Source organism: Harpia harpyja, chromosome 5, assembly GCF_026419915.1.
Source record: "Harpia harpyja isolate bHarHar1 chromosome 5, bHarHar1 primary haplotype, whole genome shotgun sequence".
Taxonomy (NCBI): domain Eukaryota; kingdom Metazoa; phylum Chordata; class Aves; order Accipitriformes; family Accipitridae; genus Harpia; species Harpia harpyja.
The window spans coordinates 41,533,759-41,555,363 of NC_068944.1; the positions used below are offsets into that span (position 1 = coordinate 41,533,759).

Genomic DNA, 21,605 nt, shown 5'->3' on the forward strand with positions numbered 1-21,605 from the left:
TTGTATGAATAGATACAAGTGAAAAAAATTCAAAAGCACAAAAACCACCTTTTTCTCTCCATCTTTCAATGGATCTTTGGTAATTCTGTCACTGAAAATACACAACATATGATAGAGAATACTGCACAGAGGAGAACTTCTCACACTTTATTAGCAGCAAGTGAGTAAATCTATCCTGATAGATTTTCTTTTTAATCATTCACAGAGAAGAGCTCCCACCAAAACTCCATCTTAAAGCTACATCTCAAGTACAGCAAAATTATCACCTTACAGTAGTGAGAAAAATCTGTAATTAAAAATAGCAGTATTTATTTTGGAGGCTAGTAACTGTAATGCACACCTGTGAAAGATCATGTTAAGAAAATGCTAACTTCTCAACAAGCAAATTTCTGAAATTCCTGGCAATCTCTAAGCCCCCCTCCTCCCCCCATCAAAAAAAGAGCAGGAATCTTGCAACCATTCTGGGTAATTCCACCTACCCTGTATTTAGGTTTTTTTTTTTAGACAGTCTGTCAGAAAGATAGGGGAGAACAGAAGACTGAAAGAAGTCCAGCATTTCCGTTCTCAAAGCTTTGCAGAGACAAAAAGTTCTCATGTTTCAGACTGACTCCCAAAAGTCTGCCTCTAAGCCTTGCTGTGCTTCACACTTGGAGGTGGCTGGAGATGACTGGCTATCAAAGCCAGATAAACTGACCCATCTGAAGTATTTTTCTAGGGCATTTATGGAGTAACCTTTCTGTGCATACATATGTAATCTTTTACTAGTATTTCAGCAACTTATAATACTGTTGGGTTTGACCAAGACTTCTCTTCTAAGCATACAAGCTACCAGTATCAATTAGCTTTAATCTTGGTAATGCATCAGCTAAGAAACATATCAAACAAGCAGCTGTGTGAAGTGAATTTGAAGGGCTATTTCCAAGAAGTCAGGTAACCCTTACCAACTCTGCCAGTTTACGTGAGAATTCCTTATTATTCTAGGATTTATAATCAGTGCTTGAAAACCTGAACAGATAGCAGATTTATATTCCAACAGTTATGACATCCTTTACAATGAAACAGAGTCACCTATATAATTCTGCTTTATGAAAAACTGATTCCTCAGATTCCCATTGTCCAAAGAGGATTTCTGGTTACCTAAGAAGTACACTTTGGCTATGACCTACTCGCAGCACCAAGTTTTGTCTTTCAACTTTGTGAATAGAAACTAGAGCAGAAGCAAGCTGAACTTCACAGTTACAACTCCAAGACAGACAACATTACTACCAAAGAAGCAAAGGAATAGATGCTTATTCGTTTAATTTTACAACCCACATGCTTGTGATGCCTTGAATTTTCAAGTAAAACAAAAAAGAGCCACAGCAGGAAGATAATGCAAGAGTGATGAAGACATTCAAATGTAGATGCCTGAAGAGTGCACACCTTGTTCAGGCAGCAAATGAGCAAAGGGGTTTTGGGGGCTGATTTTGTTTTGTTTTTTTAAAAACCACACAATTCTAACTTCAGCAGGAAGAGTGAATGCTGCTGCTTTTGAGTGAAGAGTGAATGCACATCTGATTTTGCAAGCAGGTTTGAAAGATGAAGCTTCTGTGTCACCAGCCTGCAACTTCACTTACTCTAATTAGACAACTATTTTCCTGTAAAATATGTGCCTGTATATATGGACATATGCACTATGGGTTTTTCAAAGAAATTTAGGTTTATAGGAAGGTTGCCTGAAAGCCATAGTTCCAAAGGATACTTCAGAGTGATTATAGAAAGAAAATTAAAGTATCTGCAACACTGGACTTGCGGAGAAGAGTGAAAAAATTCAAACAGTTGAGAAAATGACTATGTTCTAACAGCCCCTAAGTGCATGAAAACCAAATTCCTTTGAGTTAGGCATTTTCCTGTAAGACTGAAGTGATATTATTAAAAAGAAAAAAAGAAAAAAGAAAGAAAACCGTTAAGTTTCCATATGTGCATTGTAACAAGTATTCTAGAAATTCAGTTCAGAGAGAAACTTTTTATGGATTTGGGTATAGACTATTTTCCTTAGAAATGTAGTTGACAAGAGAGGAAAGAAATCTTTATGAGCTGGATCTACACCAACGACTAGCAAGTATGATTTAGAGACACCTGACTACAGTTTACATTCTTGAGCTATTAGGACTTAAAATTTTTAAAGGCCAGTCATTTCAGCATAGAGAAACTGCCAGCATTTGGAAATAGCAAAGTTGGATAGGTCATTGGGGAACACTAAACTGGAGGATGCATATTAGAAGGGCAGGAAGAAGCTCAGTATATGAGATGTTGGCAGACACATTAATTTCCAGGCATAAGGTTTCCCTTCAGCAGCTCTTGGCAAGGTGAGGGGAGTACATAGAGGAAGGCCAAAGGAGAGCACAACGGAAAGAAAAGGACTGACTGCAGAATAAGAAAAACTGTCTGAGGAGAACACAAAGCCAGATGATTAGGACTAGTTCAGGGCTAAGATCAGGGCAACTAGTGAAATAATCATTACTCCTAGAAAAAGTTACAGGAAAAATTGAGGGAACACAAAGCTTTGCTCAGCTGCGGGTGAAGTTGTTCAAAAGGCAGGAGATACTGAGCATCATACTAAAATTGAGACTAACAGTCAAATGGAGTTATACATACTTTCTTGATGGTTCCATAGTTTCCTAATGCCCTACACCTGTAGTCTTTAACTGTGTTCCCATTAAATAAATGAATAAATAAATAAATAAATAAAATGAAACCAACATTTTAAAGATAATTTAAGGTAAGACTGGTATACTTTTCTAGGAGGATAGGAAACATCATCTCATTAATGGAGTAAATTTTGGCTCTCAGGCCAACCTAACAAAAGCACTTATTGAGTACCAAAGTAACCAGAAGAGGAAGAAACAGAATTTCAGAATTTAAGCTAAACTAATCTCCCACTTGGATTGAATACTGCGTTTTTCTTGCAAAGTTTCATAACACAATGCTTAACCTACACATACTAGCTTGCCTGTTTGGTAAAATACTTGGTGCACTAACATTGCAGTATTATTAAATCTGGTCATACCATCAGCAATCCATTCTTACTTGGTCAGCTATATTTTAATAAAAATCAATAATGTATCATTTTCTTACATTTCCCACTCTCCCATTCTAGCAATAATACTTAACAGAGCAAAACAATTATTCCAGAAACAGGAATAGGTCTATTCAAAGCCTACGACAATTTTACAAGGACTACTTCATGGTCTCATCTCTGAACCTCACAGTCAATAATAATGAAAACAAAGGACAAAATTTAGTATCTGTCTGAACAATGCCAGTTAAATTAAATACTTCATATCTGCATTACTTACCCAGTCCAAGCCCCACAAATTCATCAGGTGCCTGATCTTTTGTTCCAGTAAAAGAACCTTCCCTGCCACGTACTGTCCCTGAGATGTAGCGAGGTTTTACTCCAGTTCCTATTAACTGTGCCAGTTCAAGTTGACTGATGCATTTCAGAATCTATTCCAGAGAATAAAGAAGTTGTTACAAAAAGCAGTTTGAAATAGTAAAAAATAAATAAATAAAAACCTTTAGGCAGATCTTTAGAAGAAAAGAATTCTAAACACTCAAGGTCAGGCAAGTATTTCTGTTCTTCTGTCTAAAATGAATATTAATTTAAATACTATCAGATTAGTCTCTCACAATTTTATGTGCAGAAGTATATACTTGGCATATATCTAAAAAACACTGTATTTATGCACAAACAAGTACACTACTGTGTTCAAAATCAGTACATGTGCTTTCTTACAGTTTAAGTACAAATGACTCTTGTACCTCATGCCAGGAATTTCCTAAATAGTTTCCATCTGTATGAGCCACTGTGATGAGAGTTTTAATTGTGTCAATATTCTTCTGCTTCATTTCAGTAATACCAGAACTCACTGTAAGTAACGTAAATCTTGCTAACGCTTGGACATAGGCATCTCTTTCCAGCTACAAATGGGAGAAAAAAAAAAGGAAAAATTGTCTTGTAAGTATTTTCTCAGTTTCTTGTTCTTAGTACAATCTGTGTGATTTCAGTAACTATATTGTTTACCTTTCTCTTCCTAGAACTAAATTTCCAAAGCATTCTACATAGTGAAAACATCTCATGTTCTTCTGGAGTAAGCTGTGGGATAAAATCATGCTCCCTCTATTCAGGAACATGAAGTGTATGTCTCACAGCATAGAACACAGAGGTGGTTGTTAGGTTTCTCGGTTTGGTCTTCTGGCGTGGCTTTTTTGGGAAACAGGATGCTGTTTCAGAAGAAATGTGGCTTCTTAGCTAAGCTTTTAATATTCTTTTACTATACCTGGACCTACTCTGAAAATGCTGCCTTAGCAGACTCTCTCAAGTTGTAGGATTTTTTCGGCAACAGAATCTAAATAATATATCTAAAAGGCATGTTTTGCCAATTTCACAAAACTGCTCAAAATACTTGATTTAATCTACACCATTTGGAGCACCTCAGAAGCTTGTGAGGCGAGACACAAGTAAACAGCAAGTGACCTATAATCTAGGCAGATGAAAACAATCTCACAAAAAAGAACATTCCACATGTAAGTACCCAATTTTTATGTAGAGGGTATCTATAAACACCAAAGGAAATTCCTCAGATCTCATATGAACTGATTACAATGGTAAAAAGGGGATTACAGTTGAGCTCACAAGTGCATTTTACTGTCCTGTTATGTATGATCCAAAGGCCGTAAAGTGAAATGGTTGTACAGAGAAACAAATGACAGCTATGAAATATATTTAACTGTTTGGATGTTTAAGACTATTTTGAAATAAAAAAATCACTGAGCACATAATAAAACCACAGATAAAATATTTCCAAAAAAATCCCAGGAAGAATGTGTGTTTCATAGAGAAAACACGAGTGCCACAACAGTGGCAATGATAGAAGGGACAGATTCTCACAGAGCCACGTAGCATGGCTGCCGTGTTCAAACCCAACTACTACTACAGGGTACACTGGCAAAGGCACAGCAAATGACGTATAAACACAGAAAAATGGCAGTTTCATGGAAAGAGTACTAAGCAAAGAAGCTTTAGAGTCTACAAACTGTGTATCTTCTGTAAAATGAAAATGTTTTCAGTCCTACATTCCCTCTCTGTGTTCCATACAGATATTCCCCCTCTGCCCCTTTTTTTAAGCCATCAAAGTAGGCAAAAAACAACTAAACAATGCATCCATCAACCAGAAGGTAAAAATGGATGATACAAGCAAATTAAGTACATCCTTTTGATACATATCTTGTCCCAGATGCTTAAAGACAAAAGCCAGACTGTGTGACAGTCTAAGATTAAAAGCATAAATAATTAAAAACAGAATCTTTAATTGAGGTTTTAGAGGTGAACATGCATAGCTTAAACTATATTGTGTACTTTGGGAATTTTCTTAAAACTAAAAGCCTCCAGTTCCCTTGATTACCTCTCAAGGTGTGTAAACTCATGTTAAATGTTCTTAGAGACCAATCTTAACTTCTGTATGTTTATTCAGTGAAACAGAAAAGTTGCCAGCACCAGTTAAGCACAAGAGGAAAAACCTGCTTCTAACAGAAAAGACCTATACAGATTTTCCAGTCTCCTTCAAATCACCCGAACTATCTGGCATCTGAAGTCAGACAACACTGCTGTCTAATCAGGAACTTGTGCAATGGAATCATCCTGTAATGTACTGAAATCATCAACAAACCAGTATTGTTTTTAATGATATCAACAAAACAGAATTCCCATAGGAAACCAAGAAGGAATATCATTTATATTGGAAATACAAAAACAAGTTTTTAAATTTCAGCAAATGAGAAGTTTGGGTTTTGAAACACCTCCAGTTCAATCAAGTTTGTCCTAAGGTAATGGAAGGGTACGACTGATTCTGGTACAACCTTGGAGCATGGGGATCTTAGCGGAAACGTGTCCTTGCCCTCCCCACTCAAGGCAGAACATTGCAAGACTGGGAGCTGACCTCTGCAGCTGCTGAAACTGGTATTTGTACCAGTTTCACTTTCACAGATTAGAAACAAAAATAACAGGAATGTGAATTTCATTGAACAGCTGCAGGCTCCAGGGAACGCTTTGTTAATCAAATTTTTAAGTTTGTTCAGTTCAGGGTTGGGGTGGGAGGGAAAATGAAGTGAAAAGACAGAGGAAGGAAACCTTACATGATCTCAAATGGGCTTTTTTAAGCAGCTGTATCAGAGGTCCCACTGTGCCTTTCCACATTAGTGAAAAAAAGTTATCTAATTTGTTAAATACAAGTGCAAGGAGAGAGGGAAGCAAAGCATTCACTATTGTATCGTAGTTCAACAGTTTTTACTTAAAGTTAGTCTTACAAGGTTGTTGGTTTGGTTGGTTGGTTTTTTTTTAAAATGTTTTCAATGTACACATGAAATAATGCAATGTCAAACATAGGAATTTTGCTTTCCCCCCTCTTCAGCTACCCCTACAATGGACTTATGGCAGACCAGTACTCCATTTATTAACTAATAGTCTACAATAACATAATAGTACATTCACTACTGATGATTTTAAAATGGGGGGGAAGCAAAAAACCCACCCAAATTTAATCAGAATTAAGCTCTGGAGCCAGAGAGTCTGGAATTCTTGGCATTGTGCTTGATGCAAGATACATTTGTGCGTTACATCAGGAATGACATTTCCAGTGCCATAACTGTTAAAATGACATCCAATTATAGAAGTCTCAGATTAGTATAATCTCTCTGAAGTTGAGAACAACATTTCAAGCACAGTTCACAGAGATACTATTTTACTTATGAAACAGGATTGAAATTCATTTTATGAAACATCAGAACAAAGCTAAACAGTTTTGGAACAAAGCTAGAAAGAAAGTACTTTGACATAAAAGTAGTCAGCTTGTGGGGAAATAAAAATTCAGTACACAGGCATGGCAGCACTTACCACAAAACACCAGGAAAAATAAAGGTCACTTTATTTAGAACACCTCCAATGAAGTATCAGATGAAGTAGTAATTGCAGAAGCGGGCAGCCTCTAGGTATGGCAGTGCATAGCTTCAGCAACAAGGACTCTTAGATCGCCACTAACATTTGCTGGAACATAAATCAAAGTATTGTCTCAATCTTAAATTTTTTACCTGAATGTTGAAAATGCAAGCAATCCTGATTGCACATCGTATACCCTCCAAACAAAGAGAGGCAACTTCTGTGTCATCACAGTCCTGTAGACCCACACTGAATGCAGCTAGAAAAGGTGTCCATGCCAACTGGAATGTACGCAAAATAAAAGTTACATTAGCAACTGTTAGTACTTGAAGGGAGTGTTATAGTTTCAATGTCTTGCTAAAGTGTAAATTCCGTCCTTAACTCACATTATTAACCTTGGAGGTGCCTTTTGCCAAAAGAAATGGAATAGAATAAACATGAGACATTGAAGAGGACAGAATTATGTTTAGAAGAGACATGAGACATAGAATAGGATAGAAATAATGCAGATTGATGCTCCCCTCCGAAGCACTCTCCCTTTCCCTCAGCAACCAACACACACAACCATCTTCAGACAGCTGGAAAAAAAACAAACCCCAGAGCTGTGTCAGTTAGATGTCTACTGGAGTTTTGGTATTGCTGGGTTGACCTTTATCTTTGCACAGTGAGAAACAGAGTCAATACTTATTGCAAGAACCAACACAGTGTATAATAGATTCTTTTATGATGAAAAGTATGTACTTAAATAAGACAAGTTTGTCCTGATAACACCAGAAGGAAAAAAAAAGAGGTAGGGTAAAATAGGGCAGCAAACTTTATTAGACAACAACAATAGGAGACAGGACATGACTCTTTCCTTGATTTCTCTGCTGTTAATTTTGTTGCCCTCGGCCCTCCACCTTTTTGCATCTAAGCCACTGTTGACGTTTCCCATTCCTCTTGCCTTAGGTGGGACTGAGAGTGTAACACACTCAACTAAAAGTTATTGCAGAAGAGTCCATGTGGTCCCGTCCTCATAGTCAAGGCTCCCTCTCCCACAAGCAGAAAAATCAGTCAGAAGATGCAGAGGATCCTGCTGTAACTACACATGGTTATAGAGAGGAAATCCCAGGGTATCCAGAATAATTTTAGAAATAATTTTACCTTAAGTCTCCCCAGATGAAATACAGAGTCAATGGGCACAGGAGGGAGCAACAGATACCACACTTAATTTCACAATAAAATGATGCACCACAGAGCTTTGGTTTCATTTAAGCCAGCAATTCCAAAAGCACTACCTCAGAAAAGCATTTAACACTTGCACATACCAAACCGTAACTCTGGGACAATATTAAAGGCACCACACAAATTCCTAGATCCAGACTTAATCCCCTATTGCATGACCTTTAAAGGTCCCTTCCAACCCAAACTATTCTATGGCTCCGTGTTCCAGAAGTGTATGTTTCTTCCCCTCCCCTTTCTAATTTTTCATTCCTATTGAAACCAAAACTAATCTTAAAAATTGCAAAACTTTCTTAATACTTTCTTAAGAACTATCTAGAGATCTTTATAGTATGCTTTATAACTAGATGCATGCTGTTATTTATAATAGACTATTTTGTCATTAAAGGTGAAAATTAGGCCTCTAAAATAGGCAATCAATTTGGGGCTGCTTAGGTGGATGCATAAAGTAAATTTTTGTTCTGTTTTAATCATTTAGCAAATCTGTCTGTAAATACAGTTATAATGATAAATTTTATGCTGGCAACAATGGGTGAAAGAGATACCCAGAAATTTATATAAAGTTTTGCTGAAATAAAAATTAAAAATTCTAAATGAAAAATGTGAAATTAAATATTTAACTTCCACAGTTCTCACTTTTTTGAGAAGACAGCTCTCTGTTCAACATATTACATTGTCCTCAGTACTTTAATTAGTTTATGAACATCCTCAAGCAAAACCACTTCTAATTCTTAGCACATTCACAAAAGACATTTAGGATGTTAATCTACCCTGATGCTTCATAGTTTGATCCTCTGACAATGGATTTTGCAATTGTACTTTTCAAATACTAAAGGCTAGGAATGTTATAGAGTAATAGGGCTGGTATCTTAAGGAAAAATAGTCTATGAATTTTACAGATGTCTGCATGCAAGTTATTTCATTTCAGCCTTAAAGAAGTCAAGAGAGAGAAATTATGTACAGTACACCCCTCTCAAGTGACACCCTGACAGCAGATCTTAAACAAGGGCTTCATTTAGCATTATTCTGTACAGAGTACTATCCTACTTTTACTAATATGGTGATAAAAGAACTCAGAAGTTTCATGGACAGCAATCTTACAGCTAGATCCTCAGAGTGCCCAGGTGGCCAAGAAGGCCAACAGCATCCTGGCCTGCATCAGAAATAGTGTGGCCAGCAGGAGCGGGGAATTGATTATTCCCCTGTACTTGGCACTGGTGAGGCTGCACCTTGAGTACTGTGTTCAGTTTTGGACCCCTCCCTACAGGAAAGACAGTGAGGTGCTGGAGCATGTCCAGAGAAGGGCAACAAAGCTGGTGAGGGGCCTGGAGCACAAGTCTTATGAGGAGCAGCTGAGGGAACTGAGGTTGTTTAGTCTGGAGATAAGGAGGCTGAGGGGAGACCTTATCGCTCTCTACAACTACCTGAAAGGAGGCTGTAGCCAGGTGGGTGTTGGTCTCTTCTCCCAGGTAACAAGCAATAGGACAAGAGGAAATGGCCTCAAGTTGCGCCAGGGGAGGTTCAGATTAGATATTAGGAAAAAATTCTTCACCAAAATGTTTGTCAAGCACTGGAACAGGCTGCCCAGGGAAGTGGTTGAGTCACCATCCCTGGAGGTATTCAAAAGACGTGTAGATGTGGCGCTTGGGGACATGGTTTAGTGGTGGACTTGGCAGTGTTAGGTTAACGTTTGGACTTGATGATCCTAAGGGGTTTTTCCAACCTAAATGATTCTATGATTCGTGAGCCTGGGCCCGGAGCTCAACGTGATGTTGCAGCACATCACTCCAGGGAACCATTTGTTTATTGTAATGGTAGTGGTCTGAGACCTTACCTCCCTGGAGCAGTTCACAAAGGAGTCATATGAGTACCGCTACTTGCACAAGGGCAGCAGGTGAGAGCGCATGGTAAGGGTGCAACAATTTACTTCAGTAGCAGTTAGCTGTAATGAGTTAGTTATGCCAAAGACCATATCCAATAGCATACTGCGGCAAAATACACTACTGAACAGACTTTCTATCTACGAATCTGACTCACTGGTGTGGAAAAAGTATTTGGGATGCAGACAGCTTTGCACCTACGCAATAGCGAAAACAGGTGTTTAGAATAATGGTTTAATAATACAGGGTCCAGCTACCTCCCCCAAAACTAGATGACAGTCCTAGCCTTTCTGAAATATTAATTTGCAACACGCAACATTAGACGGAAGTTTGTTATGATAATTGCTCCCCCAAAATGCAATGAAGTAATCACCCTTAGAAGGAGTAGGAGGGACTCAAACAATGAACTGGGATTAAACATTTCACATTTTCATAATTCTGCTGTTTTGACTACACCTCTACACCTGAAATAAAAATCCTATCATTTCAAGTTTTTAACTATTCCCTGCACTTTTGTCCCCTCGACATACTCCTCATAACTCCTCCATTATATCAAGATGCTGCTGCTATCAGCATAGAAACTTCTTAAATCCCAGGGTAAACAAAACTGGAGTAGAAGGCTCAAAATCCCTTCTTTCCTGTAGCAAGTTAAATAACTTACAAAATGATCAAAACATAGCAGACACAAATCTTTAGTATTTTCAACAAATCCTGTCAGTCAGTATTTTCTATTAAGAAACTCTGTGATATTCTAGGTAAACATTTAAACATGTATCTCACCTTAAACATAGGTCTCACATGCTCCAGGTGTGTTGCACTAGTAAAAGGTGCCTGAACGTGGCTCACTGCCTCCATAAGAGCTTTAGCCGTTTTAGCCATTTGTTCCATTTCCAAATTATATAGGAGTCTTCTCTGCTTTTCACTAGCAACACCTGTAAACACATTTTTTTCCTCTCATTTGTGCATCTTTAGGAGGGGTGTCTTCAGGAATATAATAATTTTAAATTTTTCATTCAGTGCCATACTCAGATGCATTTTTTATATTATCTTTACTTTCTGAAATTACCAAACCCGCAATATATTTCTTTTACAATACAGATAAAATTTAACGTAAGGCAAACTTACATATGAAATGTAACCTAATTTTAAACCTTTACAGAATTTTAAGATTGGCACAACAAACATTTCTTCTCCATCACCTCAACTGGCAGCAAAAATATCACATCCAGTAAGCTAAATTCAAAGTGAACAGAAGTTTCACAGCAATCCATCAGCACAGAAAATAACAATAAAAATAAGTGGACATCCTTTTTCTGAGGGAGAACTACCTTAATCACCTTTTCATTTCAGTAATGGAAACTCCATCTCATCAAGAAAGTGAAACCCAAGTAGAATGTAATAATCAGCTTCTTTAAAATTACCATAAAAGATGATTAACATTATGTTAATCAAACAAATATTGAAAATAAGAGGGATTCTTTTTTCCAGATGCAAATTTCTTGTAAGCAATCTGCTCATGAGGCTAACCTAGGATGTAAAAGTATACAAATTTGACTATGTTGGGAAGAAGTCAAGTGTCTCAATGTTCTCTGTGGAAAAGCTAAAACAAGTAACATTTGAATCTTCACATTGTGCAGGACACAAAAAAGTTTTTCTGGTATTTGAGACAGGAAAACATAATTAATTTTAGAAGTGCATAAATTAGGGCCCTACAAACCAAATAATGCAACATTTTTGAAGATGACAGACTGGTTATTGCAGGAAAACACAAGGGTTACCTTAGAAATAGAAGGCACAGCTACTGTGTTTGTTCTGCCCTATGCCTATCAGCAACACTGTTACTTCATAAAGCCCTCATAATGCATTTCCCTATGTTGCTGTTCCACAGCAAAACCTGTCTTCTCCATGGTCAATGCACTGAATACCAAGAATTCAGATGCAAAGAGAAGTGAAAATAAGCAGTTGCATTTAACACAGATTTGAAGGTAGCATCATGCATTTATGTTAATGGATATGAAATTAGAAGTTAGGACTCATTTTGAGTTAAGTAAGTGGTGCTTGGCTTCCTTCATCTCTCATTTTAAAAAGGAGATAGCTTCATGAAACTGAAGAGCCAACACTTTCAATAAAGCTAACTTTGCAACTACTTACTTTGTTTACTGGATTTTGTGGGTATTGTTAATTCTTTTGTTTCTTTCATTGAAATCTTCTTTCCAGCTATTTCATTATAGATAGCAGACAAATATTCTTCAGGGAGATCTTTACTGTCATTGATACCTCTATTCATTTTAATGTACTGTTCTTTTGTCATTTTATTCTTAACCTGAAACCCAGAAAAGCTATTAATATCAACAAAAAAGGCAAGTTTATAGCAGTTACAATGCTGCCTATAAAGCAGCCAAACAGATGACAAGTTACCATCAAGGACAAACCTGCTGATTCAGAAGACATTTTTTAACTATCCAACATATGCAAGACTACACTGTCAAATCTACGAAATAATGCAAGGCCATGCGGACATTACAACACTCACGAACATTCAGTAGGATCCGCAGATCAATTAGACATACATTTAAAAAAAAAAAAAAAAGTTTTTTATCTTGTCACACAGACCAGACTATCTATTTTAAACATAATCCCATAATCTCTTAAGAGTTCAACACTCTTTCCAGATTTTTCTTAAGTAAATCATGATGTCTTATCACTGCAACTTTGAATATTATGCACTGTATAAGTTAGTTGTATTTATCAAAATAAAGCTGCATTATTTTTTTCAAAAAGACTGAAATCAGGAGCAGATTTGTGTTAAAATCAACTGGTAAGTAATTACAAAAGTTCTGGCTTTGACTGTAGGTTACATCATTACTGTGAGTGCCGTAATATGAAAGCAAATCCACACAATTTCTACTCAACACAGAGTAGGGACATGATAGCTTACAGAAAGGTCTAACCAAAACAACTTAAAAATCTCAACACCCATGAAACAATACTGTTACTTAAAGATGCACACATTTAAGCTACCATATTTCTTACAAACATATTGGTGTTAAATTGAACATCAAGCTTTTACAACTACATTCTCACAAAGCCTGAAAGTTAGATGTCTATAGATTACACATATATTTTTCCAGCAACATACCTGTGGACTGTGAAGATCTGTTGTCAACATGATAATTGAGTAAGCTAAAACATATGCAGTATCTGCACTAGCAAAAAGAGTTTGCCTGATGGGAGAAAGGAGAAAAAGAACAGCAAATGTAACATAATAGGGTTTTTTACTTATTATTCAGCTTTCCAAAGTTCTGAAGACAAAGTATAGCTTACCCTTGGTTACATTCTAAGTATCTAGCAGCAAATTTCTCCATTAGGCGATCAATTTTTTGAGCCTCTCCTGGAAGACGAAATCCCTCTAGAAACATGCGCAGAGCTGAAACAAAATCCTTTCCTGAAAAGTCGTGTTGGTCTACATATGCATACATGACTTCTTTGTTAAATTTATCATTGTCTCCCAGGAACTCCCCAACCTGAGTCTAAAATAAAAATAGAAAAGACAACTAGTGCATTTACACTGGGGGGGAAAAAAAAAGTAAGTAAGAACAACAAGAGTCGTACTGCCCATATGTCTCAGAAAAAGAGAGGCCTCTATGCTGTTAACTAAGACAAATTCCTGCTTCTCCTCTGCTCTCTAAAGCAAAGTATTTTGGCCGTATATTCCATTATAATGCTCTTACATGCTCATATCTGCCTACTTTCCTCCTTCTCTGGTTTTACGCATGTACCATTTTTTTCTATTAAATGAATTCCACATGTGCACAAGACAAAGTTATTATTACCAATGATTGATTGTTCTCTGCTGTAATGACTTTTGTAGTTAGGAAACTTAGTACAGGAATGAAAAGCTTACTAAACTCAACTTTATTCCCACCAAAGTACATATCTCAAACAGATGCAAGTGATGCTCGAATGTAAATAGCTGGTACTCAAATACACCCATGTTGATCACTGTCAATGCAACACAGTACAGTGAAAAATACTGTGCATTCAGATAAAGATGCCTGTATATGTAAACTGAGGCTAAATTTTGATGGCTGATTCTGAGCTCTAATACTGAAATTTGTGACTTCAGTCACAAGTATGCAAGTATGCGCATATGCAAGCTTTTCCCTAGAAAACAACAAGGGTGGCTACTAAGCACAATGGTGCAGACTGCTGTTTCAAAAAGCTAAGTTTTTCATGACAATACCAACATGAGATATTCCCGCCCTCCTCAGCCAGATATTGCAGGACCCTTCCAAGTCCCGCAACAGCTGCTAGCTGTAAATAAAATGAAAGAACTAATCTAGATTAAATAACTTTCCTTTGGGAGGCAGCAAAAAATGTTTTTCATGTTGCTGTACCACGTTATTTTTTAGCTGTCTCTAAAGGACACTTACTTCTGGCAGTCCCTTATTGGACTAAAGCACATACAGTTTAGTAAGTTGCTTCTAGCTATACTAGCAACTAAGTACAAGTTTTGAGTCAGCTCAAGTAGGTCAGTCTTTTCCATTACACTTCACTGAACTGCAGGATGCATATAATACAGGGTATAGCTCTAATGCATACTCCAATTCAAATTCCTTGAGCTTACAAATTTTAGAAGAGAGAAGTTCCCTTTTCTTCATTGTACAATAATGTTATACACTTTAAAACGCTATCATGTGATTTGCAATTAGTATAAAACCATCAGCATAAGCAAAAACAACCATCAGGAAAACAGTTTTCTTACTGAATCTAATCTTTCCTCTTGATGCAGGAACTGAGCAATATCTTCAGGGGTAGTGCCAAGCATTCCTTGTTCTTGCAGGTACTGAATTCCCCTCTTTGGTTTCTTATTGAATCTGTACAATCAAGATCAGGATGGAATGAGAGTTAACCCTTTTACCCATGCACAAAGCCTTAACAGCTTAAGTAAAAAGATTCAATAATTTGGGATGAGGTATTGAAAATGTATGTATTAAAATATTTTTCCTTTATCAAACTGTGTATTACATAGGAATGAGCTATTCCCTTCTATGATTATTCCCTTCATCACTGGATGACTTTATGTTTTTTTCTTTTCCCCCCTGTGAACAGGCTCCTCTTCCTCTTTGCTACATAACTGCCAGCATGGCATCCAAGCAGGTCCCAGTAAAGAGAGCTAAACACTATCATTTACTCTGGCACTCGTGAAGAAAAAATATTCCACAGAAATAGCAAAGTCTTGGCTTGGAAAGGAACAATTATGCTCTGTTGCATTTTGTTGTAATCTGTATGAAACAATCAAGAAATCCATGAGTTACCTCTAAGAATGGAAATGTACAAGACAAGGAACCAGGCAAGTGAAAGAAACTGAAACCTTAAGAGCTAAGGCATGTTTGTTCAGGGTCTGAGAACTATACTACAGGAAACTTTTATTTTTGCATAAAGTGACCTCACTGAGGAGCTAAGGTGACAAGGCTGAAATCACACAGAAGATTCATGTCAGACTGTACTGAGAAATTATACTATCCTCCAGTTCTAATTATGACAAGTTAATTAATCAGAAGGAAGGATCAGCTTAAGCATATAGGCACTTTCAGCAGTAACGTGTACACTAAAACAGGTCGTATTCAACTGATCACACGAGTTCAATGTTCTTTTTATCCAAATATAAAAATCTTATTTTTAGACAAGCAGGTCTGGAGAAAAAAGAACAAACATTCAGAGTACTCATCTTCTAGCTGTGAGGAATTAGGTTAACACAAAACACTGTTGACAGGCTCCAAAGGGGACACCATTCAGCACTCTTTCACCAGAGGAAGTGCTGTTACATCCAGAGTTTTTTTCCTAACACAAGATGAGTATCTATGAGGAGAAGGAAGAAAAACCCAGGAATCTTCATAGCTCCAAAAGAATCCACCCTCCCATGGGTGATAAAAGGGCACTCACAAGTCAATTCCTTGTTCTATTATTTCCTTTTGTTGCTTTAGGACTTCAAACTGCTCTGGGTTATCAGTGCCAGACATCTGTGTGCTGTAACTGCCAATTCCTGATGAAGCAGTAGAATCCAAGGAATTTAAGCTTCCATATCTGTTAATTGTCTCAGGGTGTTTGGTTTCATTGCTGTCCTGTTCTGTGGGTTTTTCTTGGCCTATAAATTGGAAAGGGTTACATACAAAATACATACAGTGAAAAGAAATTAAAAGTACAGGTTATTCTTCAAATGCTCTCTGAAGGATTCTAAAACTTACTAGGGTTACCTTCAATGATCTATTTATTTTCATATAAATATTCTGCTTTCGTTTTGGTTGGGGAAAAAAAAAATAATCACTACAACATAGCAAGGAGGATTCTTTCAGTTCATCACATACCTGAAATTTAAGCCTTAAATTACAACTGTAATTTGTAAGCACTTGGAAAAAAATATATGACACCTTAGAAATCCAATTACCAATCTTTCCTTTTATTTTCAAGTTCGATGTTACTTTTGACCTGAAGTGAATCACACTATTCTAAGTTTTTGAAACACAGTGCCTAAAAGTATTTATGATCAGACATGCCAAGGAGCTGGTGCTCTCAGTTCACAAAGACAGCCATGCTAACCACCTCTAAAAAGGTTATTACTTAACCTACCAACTTTAAGTGCTTAATCTGAAAATTCTGGCATAACCTTAGTGCTTTTGATCTCAGGTCAGACAGAAACAAGATTAAAACAAGTAATGCTTTAGTTACTTCACTGCTTACAACACTGAAAGTTCTATAGCTATATATTAATCAATAAAAAAATTGCTCTCCATCCACCTTGCTTCAGTAGTAATTTAATCAATATGAAGTTAGATGAAATTAGAGGAGCTTGAACATAAGTTTTGTGATCTTTTTAAAATTAGAAATACAGAAAATAACAGGATTTAGTCATTTTCAGTGTAGTAACTTTCTAGGAATTCATACAATTAAGAAAAGACAACTTAAGACAACTTGTTCAAATGTCACCAATCCAAACTTACCAATATTTCTACCAAGGAAAAAAGAAGTTTACTCTATCTCTTTTTTTAATGCAAGAGGTTTTACCAATCTGGACACTAACAATACCAAAATACTGGAAAAATGCACTAAACTCCTGCAGCACCTCTTTACTAAAGCCAGAAGAAACACAGCTCGTGTCTTACCAAGTGTTGTCTGAGAATTGGGATTTACATATTGATCCTTACTCCACTCCACCATACACTTCAAGATCGACACTAAGCATTCCAATCCTTTTTTTCTCAAACTTAATTCCTAGAGAAGATTTTAAAGCAATACATTAGTGGAATGGAGAGTTTAGTCTTAACCTATCATGCCAAGAAACATGAAGCTTCATAAAGTTTGGTGAATATTTACCTGAACATTGGACATGCCAAGTTCTTGGCTACCCCTTCCTTGAGCAATCTTTGATAGGTCATTAACCAGCCTTTCAAATATATTTGCTGCATTTAAATCACAATCATAGTTCACGTAGATGTCCACTACGCTCTGGGCATCTATAAAAAAAGAGACATTGTCAAACTTGGAAAAAAACTTGATCATTCAATGAAAGGCAAATACAGTTTTGTTCTTTAGCATAAAAATGTAAAAACTAGAACCAAACGGTCCTTAATACCTGCACATATCCTTGTCAGCGTTTGTATAACCATCCATTTATGATCAAATGAGCTCGTAGAAGTTTCCAAGATATACAGGAAAATTTCTTTGAAGAAAACCTAACAAATATTCCAGGAAGAGGGAAAAAAAAAAAAAATCTATTACAAACACAGTCACTAACTTTGATGGCCAATATTCTGACATAATTCTGAAAGCAGCACTTTAGAGGTACAGGAGAGAAAAAAAAAAGCAGGAAAGGAGGAAGTATAACTTATGATTGATACATTCAGATTAGGAATTCGAATTATTACTTATGTGCTTCTGTGCTACGTACTTATGTGCTTTTTTCCAGCTGAAAAATTTCATTTATATTCTGATTACTCAAAAATATAAGAACCAGGAATGATGTGAAGTCCTGAAGGACAATGTAGCCTAACAAGAGGTCTAAGCTGCTGTTAGAGTTCGTTTGGGATTTTGAAAGGAGAGGTATTACCTCACCACAAAAGATCTGTACAAGATGATGATATGGCCCAAACATAACAAACAGCCACTTATGCCAATTTAAAGTATGGGAGCTTCATTAGAAGGGAAACAACTTGACACAAAAGAATCACTCTGTGGTATTAGATTATTGGAAGAAGGGTACTGGTCAGGCACAGCATAAAAAATGCAGCAGGTCCATTAATAAGAAAGTTACTTCTCCCTACAAAAAAAAGTATTAGTTTTCCATGAAATCACTTTAGTACAGATGCTTTTGTTTGAAAGAGAGACTATTTTATCCCCTCTCAGTTAGTTCCTCACCAGATCCATTAGCATTATAGACTGACTATTTCAGCTGAGCATGCTTAGCAGCTAGGGCAGGCTTTTTCTCACTTCTTCCCCAAGCAGCAGCAACTGCCGTAACAGCATATGAACTCAAAATGTGAACTGCTACATGGCATTACATCACCATCCTACAGAGCATTACATCACCGTTCTGCACTTCTGAGAGCTCACCTCTTCACAGCCAGTTGTGGCTACCAAATCCACCAACATATGTTTTTCTAGAACACTGCTGATAGTCTCAAGCCATCAAGCTCCTCTTCTCTGATAGCAGCACACAAATATCCAAATATATAACTACCCTTGTTTTGAATATTAGATACCTTATACTGCAGAATTTTTACAGATATTTTTGTGCTATTAGCCAGGCAGAGATAAGCATAAGGCTAATTTTGCTTTAAGTCACACGCTCAGGGAAAAACAGCAACACTGCTTTTTAAGCAACTTTGATGGTAAGCCATTTACTCAAGCAAAATATGCTAACGATACTTCCATTTTATTGGCCTCTTTAGAGAAAAAGAGGCACACAGCACAATCCCAGTTACTAGTCTTAATAAGAAAAGCATCCCTACAAAACATAAGGAGTTCAACACATAACAGATCAAAGACTTTCAAGCGCTTAAATATACTCAAGAGTGCTAGACTGATTTTAGCCACAACTTTATGTAATCCAAACAGAGGAAGACATAAAATTTTAATAAACTTGATGCTATGAGCAATCCTTAGTTACATATTTGCTGGTTTCTGTTTTTTTACTGAAAGACAGTAATGTTATATACCCTCTGGAATCAGGAAAATAATTTTTTTCTGGTAGAGAATTTAAAAAAAGAAGTCACTGATGGAGCAGCGAAAAAAGGTTTCAAGTATAAAAATTAGACCCAAATCTAAGCTAGAAGAGAAATTAGCTGGAAGGTCTGCATACTATGAGGACACTTTAGATCTCTGTTTCTGAGACAGAGCTGACTTCTTGCTTCTGGTGTCAACTTTCAACATGCATATCTTGGAATGAACAGCTTCTCATAACTGTAATGATTATTTACATTTCAGATACTTAAAAATGCCATCTATCACTATGTTACTCATGTCAATTCATGCAATTCATGTCACAGAGTTGAGACCTTATTTGGGAAAGTAAACCAGAAAAGAGCTAATTATTTAGTTTGGTCAACTGAAAATAAGAGTTTTAAGATAGCTTATTCACAGTTATAAAAGAGTGGTAATGGTAAGTATACCTAAATGACACCCCAAATCACCTGATATCTAGGACTTTATTTGCTGCAAATGTATTCATTGACCCATTTAGAAATACAGTTAAGGTAAACTATTTTAACTGTCCGAGGGCAGTGTTTGCTAAATATCTAAGTCAAAGGACCAAGAGAGGACCACTTTCAACAGAATCTGAAACTATTATTTTAAAATATGCCAAAAATTTCTTACATAGATGAAGGATGCAGCCTCAATCCCAAAATATATAGATTTTGCATATTATAAATCAGAGCATATGGCTCTCCTTGCAGCTCCAAGACACAAACTGAATGTGAAGTTATCTACTTGTCTACCCACCTCTTCTGAATAACCTTTAGGATTAGTAGCTAAAAGAAGAGGAATTCTTAACGCCCAACCAGGAAAAAGAATAAGCTTCTAGAAACTGTTGTCCCCCATACTTTGTAATAGATGGATACCTTGGCAGCATCAAGCTTTTGGCTTTTGTATTTGTGAGGAGGAAATGCAGCCCTGCTATGTGGTGATGGTCCTAATTCAGCATATTCTACAATAGCGTAGGGTATACTACATCCAATTTTCCTCAGATATGTCTTAAGTTTCTGTTTGGAATTTGGGGAGAGGATGGCAGGAATGAAAGCTCCTCAAATTTCTGTCAGGGAAGCCGGATTGCAATGCAGTTACCACCTACATCCTGACTTGTAAGCTCTGTGAACACATAGCGAGTCCAACACTTTCTGGGAAGCAGGCTGTGTGACTGAAGAGCAGCTCAGCCCAGTCTGTCTGATGTGCTGAACACTGCACATGCACTACAGTCTTGTTGAGTACACAGTTTGTCTTGAAAGTCTTCAAAATGCATCATATTTTCAAGCCACATTCAATCAATCACCAAACCTGGATTTCTATCCAAGCTATGCTCAAGGAAATACTGGAAATCCTATTGTTTCTTCCCCTAAAGGCATCAGAATAAGCTGGTAAGTGATTAGAACACAATACCCTTCTGACATGGTACTGGCAAAATGAGTTCTTCCTCCAAAGCTGCCACAACGTATCAACTTATGCAATGACATCCATAGATGAAGAAATGCCTGAATTCAAGGTCCTTATAACAGCAACATTATCAACATTTCTCAGCATCTTTTAATGTACTTAACCTCCACGTTTATGGAGCAACATGTAGGCTTCAGTATTCACATTGACTCCCAAAACATAAAATTACCAAAATGAACAGTAAGAACACACTGCACACACTACTACTTTATGCACCAGGGAATTAAGATCTTTAACACATGGGACACACAAGAGGGTATCCATGCGGTTCAAATGGACAGAATCATTCCAAGAAACTGCTTGTACCCTATGACACAAGAATTAGAAGTCAAGAACAAAGCCTCTACATACATCTTGTTTCCCCTATGACTTAGAATATATCCATCCAGTGGGAAAATTTGCAATGTCTGTCAGGATTCTGATGACTCTTATTGCCAAGAATACAGACTTATCTCTACTTATGGCCCAAGGAGTTAAATCGTGTGTACACTTTTGAGACCTGAGGAAATGAGATTATCTTATTCAGGACATATATTGATGTAGGCCCTGATATACAAAGGAAAGTGGCTACAATAATCAAACAGCTGGGATTTCCCTAGAGAAAGAAATCTGTTCAAGTGACCTCAAACAGAATCCACAATGCATTTCAAGTCATTAATTTTTATTTGAAAATTCCTTTGCAAAACCATATATTACACAGTCTTTTCATAAGTGTACTCATGATCTTCATTTGTACTATGTCGTGCAGAGTTAAAACTTCCTAATCACATTACTGAACATTTGTTGACTGAGCTTATCCATAAACCCACTAATTTCTGAGT

The 21,605-nt window shown here is 36.8% G+C and overlaps 1 protein-coding gene across 1 annotated transcript in view; it reads right to left on the minus strand.

Annotated features, from left to right (window-relative positions):
• Nucleotides 1-21,605, minus strand: part of ARFGEF1 (ADP ribosylation factor guanine nucleotide exchange factor 1) — a 103,412-nt gene that overhangs the window by 22,947 nt on the left and 58,860 nt on the right. Inside the window, exons 11-22 of the mRNA XM_052786783.1 lie at nucleotides 17,711-17,810; nucleotides 17,452-17,591; nucleotides 17,241-17,349; nucleotides 16,024-16,225; nucleotides 14,843-14,954; nucleotides 13,402-13,607; nucleotides 13,217-13,301; nucleotides 12,229-12,400; nucleotides 10,858-11,009; nucleotides 7,129-7,257; nucleotides 3,805-3,963; nucleotides 3,339-3,489 (exon numbers count right to left, since the gene is read on the minus strand). Coding sequence (XP_052642743.1) covers nucleotides 3,339-3,489; nucleotides 3,805-3,963; nucleotides 7,129-7,257; nucleotides 10,858-11,009; nucleotides 12,229-12,400; nucleotides 13,217-13,301; nucleotides 13,402-13,607; nucleotides 14,843-14,954; nucleotides 16,024-16,225; nucleotides 17,241-17,349; nucleotides 17,452-17,591; nucleotides 17,711-17,810 — 1,717 coding nt within the window. The remainder of the gene's footprint in view (nucleotides 1-3,338; nucleotides 3,490-3,804; nucleotides 3,964-7,128; nucleotides 7,258-10,857; nucleotides 11,010-12,228; nucleotides 12,401-13,216; nucleotides 13,302-13,401; nucleotides 13,608-14,842; nucleotides 14,955-16,023; nucleotides 16,226-17,240; nucleotides 17,350-17,451; nucleotides 17,592-17,710; nucleotides 17,811-21,605) is intronic.